Raw genomic sequence first — 6,137 nt, forward strand, 5'->3', positions numbered from 1 at the left:
TCTCATCAACCGTAAAGCAAATTGATGGCAAGAAACAATTTTGGGGTCAGACGTCCTTCCAGACAAGGTACTGATCGAAAGGGACCGCCGGGAGAAAGAGAGGGACAATTGGACCCTAATTAAAAGACAAAATAAGCTTCTTCTTTTTTTTTTTTTTGTCTAAATAGATATAAATCACTCGCCACCATGGAAGAAAATAAGAACACACGACATAGCAGCAATCAGTCCAAACAAAACGGCCCACCAATCGAGTTTAATTTGTGGCTCTCTTGATTTTCCTAATTCAATCTACATGGACCAGTCCCTTTGTTTTCACGCATTGCGGTATTGGCGTTCTCTTTGATGGTAAGGTGATGGAAGGACTTGCCCATATCTTTAAAATTAAGTAAGATGCCGTGCGGAGTGAAATTGAACGAAACGAAGATATAATTCCAAAGCCAATGGTATTTGAGACATTACCTTTTCTATACTTACGGGTCCACGCCTCCTATCATAGATCACTAACATTTAAAAAAAAAATGGTATAAAGCTAAGAATGGAAAAACATTTAAATGAAATGACGTGGAATGGTTCAATATATTGAAGAGCAATGCTATTTGTGCCGACCTAATATGCCGAATATTAGTGCTACAAGGCATAGTGGCGTGGCTGTAATTTTTCTAACAAATGATGGGAATCCATATTGATCAGGGTTCGGCATTATCCTCCGAACCTCGGAGGAAAAGTATTTTATTTTCCCTTATATTGAAAATGAAGTCTTGACTCTTGAGAGTCTCAAGTTGAAACAGCAAAATATGTTAGGTTCGGCTCGGCACATGACGTCCTTACCAAGGGAATCTAACTACAGCTAAACTGACATGGCTGTTGTTGGACTTACTGGATCTAGTTTTTCAACCAATCGAAATTAAAGCGATTGATTGCTGTCATTATATTACAGCTCCCGGCGACATGTTCGATTAGCAATTGACATATATATTTATATAATATATATATATATATATATCTATCTATCTTGGGAAGAGGGACTGTGCACATATAATTTCCTCTATTATTGAACAGAAGTGTAACTTGCGCAGATGGAATAGTCAAGGAGTCAAGAGACTGGAAGTGCCTAAGCACTGTCCTCCTGTTACTTTCCAAAGGAAAGAAGGATGAAGAAGAAGATGATAGCTCCTAGTCTCGAGCCCCCACGCGTAAACGTGCTCCGTCTCGACTCTTAAGCCCCCACGCGTAAACATGTTTCGTCTCAACTCCGAGGAGGCCTCATCGCCTTCTTCATAGCACACGAACACAACGATCCAGTTTGCTTCCTTATTTGTATTTTTGCGTGCTCGGTCTCAACTCTAGGGGATTCTTTGTATATTGTGCAGCTGATCTGAAGCTCATCTCTTCCGCTACATATACAATCAGAAGCAATGGAGGAAGAAGATGTTTACACGAAGGATGGAACTGTTGACTACAAAGGCAACCCTGCCAATAAGAAGAAAACCGGGACATGGAAGGCCTGCCCCTACATTCTCGGTACCAAACTTGACTTCACTCAACACAAGTATGGGAGAACTAATAATATATTATTATGGAACCAAAAGAATCCTAAGGGATAACTAGCTGCAATGGACAGGGATCGAATGCCGCGAGAGACTGGCTTACTACGGGATGAGCTCCAATCTGGTGCTTTACTTCAAACTTCGACTTCATCAGCACAATACTACTGCTTCCAAAAACAGCTCCAACTGGAGCGGGACCTGCTACATCACTCCTCTGATTGGAGCCTTCCTAGCCGATGCTTACTTGGGTCGATATTGGACCATCACTTGCTTCTCCATGATCTATGTCTTTGTAAGTCCTCCTGACATGACTCGACACAGATCTGTTAAAGGGCTGGTCGGCCATCCTCAAGGCTTAGATCACAATAGATGAATGCTTGAAGCCGTCATAATGCATTTATCGTCGTGCAGGGAATGGCTCTGCTAACATTGTCAGCATCAGTGCCGGCCATGAAGCCAACGTGTGAGGCGAAGGACGGTTGCCACCCGACGGAGGCTCAGAGTGCCATCTGCTTCACTGCACTTTATCTGATCGCAATCGGGACAGGAGGGATCAAACCCTGTGTATCATCCTATGGAGCTGATCAGTTTGATGACGCTGATGAGGGGGAGAAGAAGCGCAAGAGTTCCTTTTTCAACTGGTTCTACTTCTCCATCAACATCGGAGCTCTCATTGCTGCCTCTGTGCTGGTTTATGTGCAGGACAATGTTGGGTTTGGATTGGGATTTGGGATCCCTGCAGTGGCCATGGCAATAGCTGTTGTGAGTTTCTTTTCAGGTACGAGGTTGTATCGGAACCAGAAACCGGGAGGAAGCCCTATCACCCGCTTGTGTCAGGTGGTGGTTGCTTCGGTGAGGAAGTACCGCATCAAAGTTCCTGCAGATAAGTCCCTCTTGTATGAGACAGCTGATGCAGAATCGGCGATCAAAGGAAGCCGAAAGCTCGATCACACCAAAGATCTGAGGTTAGTCGAAGCCTGATTTGGTTTGCGGAGAATTTTTAATTGTCTGTTTTATTTGCTAGTAGAGAGGTAGAAAACTGTGTGGGGGAGCTGCCCAATTTCTTACTTTTCAAAGAGAAGATGGAAATAAGTAGCGAGTGTCCAGGGCTATTCATTCTGCTCTCACATGTAGCAAAACGATCACTCGAAGCAAAAAAGTGTTCCCATTTATCACTTTGCCGTTGTCCAGCTTCTTCGACAAGGCAGCAGTGGAGATGCAATCCGATAACATTAATGAGTGCCCCAACCCATGGAGGCTCTGCACTGTCACTCAGGTGGAGGAATTAAAGGCAATAGCACGCTTGCTTCCGGTGTGGGCCACAGGCATCATCTTCTCGACAGTGTACAATCAAGTGACAAACATGTTTATCCTGCAAGGCTACACGATGGATCGTCAGGTGGGACACACCAGCTTCTATGTCCCGACTGCCTCCCTCTCCATCTTTGCCACCCTCAGCGTCATCCTTTGGGTCCCGATCTACGACCGAATCATCGTTCCACAGGCGAGAAAATTCACGGGTCACAAGAATGGCCTCACCCAGCTCCAGAGGATGGGAATAGGCCTCGTCATTTCCATCTTCTCTATGCTGGCTGCAGGGATACTAGAGGTGCTTAGGCTCAACATGGTGAGAAGGCACGACTATTACAAGTATGAAGTTGTTCCCATGTCCATATTCTGGCAGGTCCCGCAATATTTCATCATAGGGTGTGCAGAAGTTTTCACCTTCATCGGGCAGCTTGAGTTCTTCTACGAGCAGGCACCAGATGCAATGAGGAGTTTCTGCTCGGCTTTTGCTCTGACTACGGTTGCTCTAGGTAGCTATCTGAGTTCTCTGCTCGTGACGATCGTTACAAAGATCAGCACCAGGGGTGGAAAGCTCGGGTGGATTCCTGATAATCTAAATTACGGGCACCTGTACTTCTTCTTTTGGCTGCTGGCAGTGCTGAGCGGGCTTAATCTGGGAGCTTTCCTGCTGGTGGCAAGGTGGTACACTTACAAGAGGGCAGTCGGCACACTCCGATGAACTTCTGCAGATATATTTAGTTTCTGCTGCCCTAGTGGCAAGTGCAAATTTCGGTTCCTGTTGTTGCACGAAGCTCTTGGATAAGTATCGTCTGCTCAATGTACATATTCTGTTTGCAGATATCTGGCTCCTACTGAAAGAAATATAAAAAGAAGTCACCTCTTTGTATTCTCTTCATCATAGTTCAAATAAATGTTTCAAGGCATACTTTTCTTTCCACGATAAAGATCATAATTGCAATAACAGTTGATGGAGATCACTAAATAGTAAAAGTGCCTCAGCAGTATTTCATTCTCTAACAAAAGCAAGGAGTTACAATTATCAGTCGAGCAGCTGTCATGGGAAGCATATAGAACTGATGGCATATTGTGTGTGTTAAACTGTTAATATATTACAAAAGATGACCAACAACGAACCACACAGCACAAGCTAACACGTCTTTATATTACAGCGTTCATGCCTCTTGCTACGGAATGCGCTTTCCCTAGCCTGCTCTTCATGGATTTGCTTCTGGAGCTCCTTAACGGAGTCAGGTAGAACCGCAGCAGACCATTGTCGATATTGCCCGGAGAATACTTCACACTCTGGTTTCTCTGCAGAGCACATTCCTCCCGAGTCCTCGAGCCAATGCCCCTCGCCTCAACAGCCGCTGCACCCGAATTCCTTGCACTAACACTGCCACTGCAAACATGCCTCGAGCCAATCATACCATTCAGTTCTCCCCCACTTAAAACCTGATTCGCCCTCTCCCAAGAATTGGGAACTGGCACACCCTCTATGCATCCATTCTCAAACTTCTCTTCATTCGCACACTTGGTCTCATTCCGTCTCTGAATTATGCCCCAGATACTCCTCGCCTTACCCCACTTTTGCGACTTCTTACCCTGCCTTGGATCACTCCCACCAGCAACATGCCTGGCATTATTGGAGGCAGGGGCAATACTCTTTAGGCAGCTATCATCCTGGGTAACTTTTGAGTCTGAGCCCCTTGGCTTTCCCTCCGAAATCAGCAACTTTGCCCCGTAAAATAACTCCGTAGTGGCAGGAGAAACCTTTGCATTGGACATTGACTTCAACTCGTCAGCTTCCAACAGAGGCCCCTTTCTGCTTGAGTTCAACCGATCAAAACTCCTCCTTCGCCGCTGAGAACCTACAGAGTCCTTGTAGTAATCCCGGGTCTGGATCGACCCACCAGGGCTCCTCCCCTCCTCATCCACCACATTCAACTTGTCCTCAACCAGTGCCCTGCTCTTGAGCATACTATCAATCACCTTCACATCCTCAAGAAAGGACACCATCGGGTTAAACCTCTGATTGTGGGGATGGTGATGATGATGACTGTAGCTCCTCCCCCCAATCAAATGACCATCCCAAGAAGCCCGAGGTTCTTCAAGAGAAACCCTTCCAACATCCACCGAAAACCTCCCAACATCGAGCGAGAGCCTCGCAGCATCAAGAGATAACCTCCCAGCATCGAGTGATAACCTCCCAGCATCGAGTGACAACCTCTGATCAGTATCACATGGCCGCCTGCCGAGTCCGTACTCTCCAACCTCAGACTGCGTCTCTCTTATTCTTAGCTTGCCCGGATGGAGCTTCTCACGGACCTTCACTGCATCATCATTGCCACTGCCAGCGGCTCCTCCCTTCTTGTTCTCGATTTTCTGCTTCCGCCGCCATTTCGTCAATCTTTTGCTGAACACCGAAGCTGCCTCCCAAAAGGCTCTCATTTCTTTCCTCGGTTGCTGCTTCTTGCTGTGCAGCTCGAGATCTATAAACTCCTTCATAGTTTTCAACTCAACATCTCCTTCGAAATCGTCATCGTAGAATCTCCTATTGTTAGCTGCATTGTCCTCCCGCGCAATCGCATCAGTGCGCTGAGAGACGTCAACCCTAATTTCTTCTCCGTCTTGCTCGCTCTCATCCTCTTCCCTCAAACCGGACAAAGATTCGACCTTCAGGCCGGTCCCCTCATCCTCGGCAGTGAACAGATCGGAAAGGCTGCAGCTCCGGCCTCGGGAGTCGCATGATCTACGGCGGGGCTCGGCGGAGGTGCGGGCGGCGCCAGCCTCGGGGCGTGAGGAGTAGGACCTGCAGCGGCGGAGACGGTCAAGGCGGGGTGAGCAGGCGTTGGGGATCTCGTGGAGGGTGGAAGGTTCGATGACGGAGAGGCGTTCGCGGAGGCAGGAGGCGCAGACGGCGGTGGAGGGAGTGGCGGAGGGGTGGAGGGGGCAGACAGAGAGGCGGCGGCCGGTGTGGTGAGGGTGGTGGCTTCGGTGGTGGAGGGTAGTCATCGGAGGACTCTGCAGAGGGAGATTCGTTGCAATTGCATTAGCAGAGGGAGAGAGAGAATGCAAGGCGAGACAGACAGAAGACAGAGGTGAGAGCCTTTTCTCTCGATCTCTGTTAAACGGAAACTAATGGGACACCTAAACCCTGCCCAGAGTACTGGTAGCTGCTGCATTGTATACTCCAACTAGAAGTAGTACTATAGTGCTACTTACGCTATTAATATTTAACCCTCTAATATGTACAAGAATAAAAGAACGGGAAGGGGAAAAAAA

At 47.4% G+C, this 6,137-nt stretch overlaps 2 protein-coding genes across 4 annotated transcripts; one reads left to right on the plus strand and one right to left on the minus strand.

The window, feature by feature from the left end:
* The first annotated feature begins 1,018 nt into the window (after window positions 1–1,018).
* On the plus strand, window positions 1,019–3,750 carry LOC116190408 (protein NRT1/ PTR FAMILY 8.1-like). 3 transcript variants are annotated; one of them, XM_031520089.1, is made up of 5 exons: window positions 1,019–1,230; window positions 1,371–1,521; window positions 1,622–1,839; window positions 1,959–2,512; window positions 2,739–3,750. In XM_031520089.1, exons 2-5 carry the CDS (start codon window positions 1,416–1,418, stop codon window positions 3,571–3,573), a joined length of 1,713 nt encoding a protein of 570 aa, XP_031375949.1. In that variant the 5' UTR covers window positions 1,019–1,230; window positions 1,371–1,415; the 3' UTR covers window positions 3,574–3,750. The 3 variants fall into 3 exon arrangements, with proteins under 3 accessions (XP_031375949.1, XP_031375950.1, XP_031375951.1); XM_031520090.1 differs by having other exon boundaries at window positions 1,019–1,199; XM_031520091.1 differs by having other exon boundaries at window positions 1,019–1,193.
* Window positions 3,751–3,833: 83 nt separating this feature from the next.
* On the minus strand, window positions 3,834–6,137 carry LOC116190407 (protein OCTOPUS-like). Its single transcript, XM_031520088.1, has one exon. It carries the CDS (start codon window positions 5,865–5,867, stop codon window positions 4,014–4,016), a length of 1,854 nt encoding a protein of 617 aa, XP_031375948.1. The 5' UTR covers window positions 5,868–6,137; the 3' UTR covers window positions 3,834–4,013.

The sequence above is a fragment of the Punica granatum genome, unplaced genomic scaffold (genome assembly GCF_007655135.1).
Source record: "Punica granatum isolate Tunisia-2019 unplaced genomic scaffold, ASM765513v2 Contig00432, whole genome shotgun sequence".
NCBI lineage: Eukaryota > Viridiplantae > Streptophyta > Magnoliopsida > Myrtales > Lythraceae > Punica > Punica granatum.

Excerpts from the sequence above, each read along its gene's own strand:
- LOC116190408 (XM_031520089.1), top strand. The coding sequence starts at position 1,416 with ATGGAGGAAGAAGATGTTTACACGAAGGATGGAACTGTTGACTACAAA. Across the intron at positions 1,522-1,621 it reads GGCCTGCCCCTACATTCTCG|GGATCGAATGCCGCGAGAGA; the intron begins GTACCAAACTTG and ends TGCAATGGACAG. Across the intron at positions 2,513-2,738 it reads GATCACACCAAAGATCTGAG|CTTCTTCGACAAGGCAGCAG; the intron begins GTTAGTCGAAGC and ends GCCGTTGTCCAG.
- LOC116190407 (XM_031520088.1), bottom strand. The coding sequence starts at position 5,867 with ATGACTACCCTCCACCACCGAAGCCACCACCCTCACCACACCGGCCGC.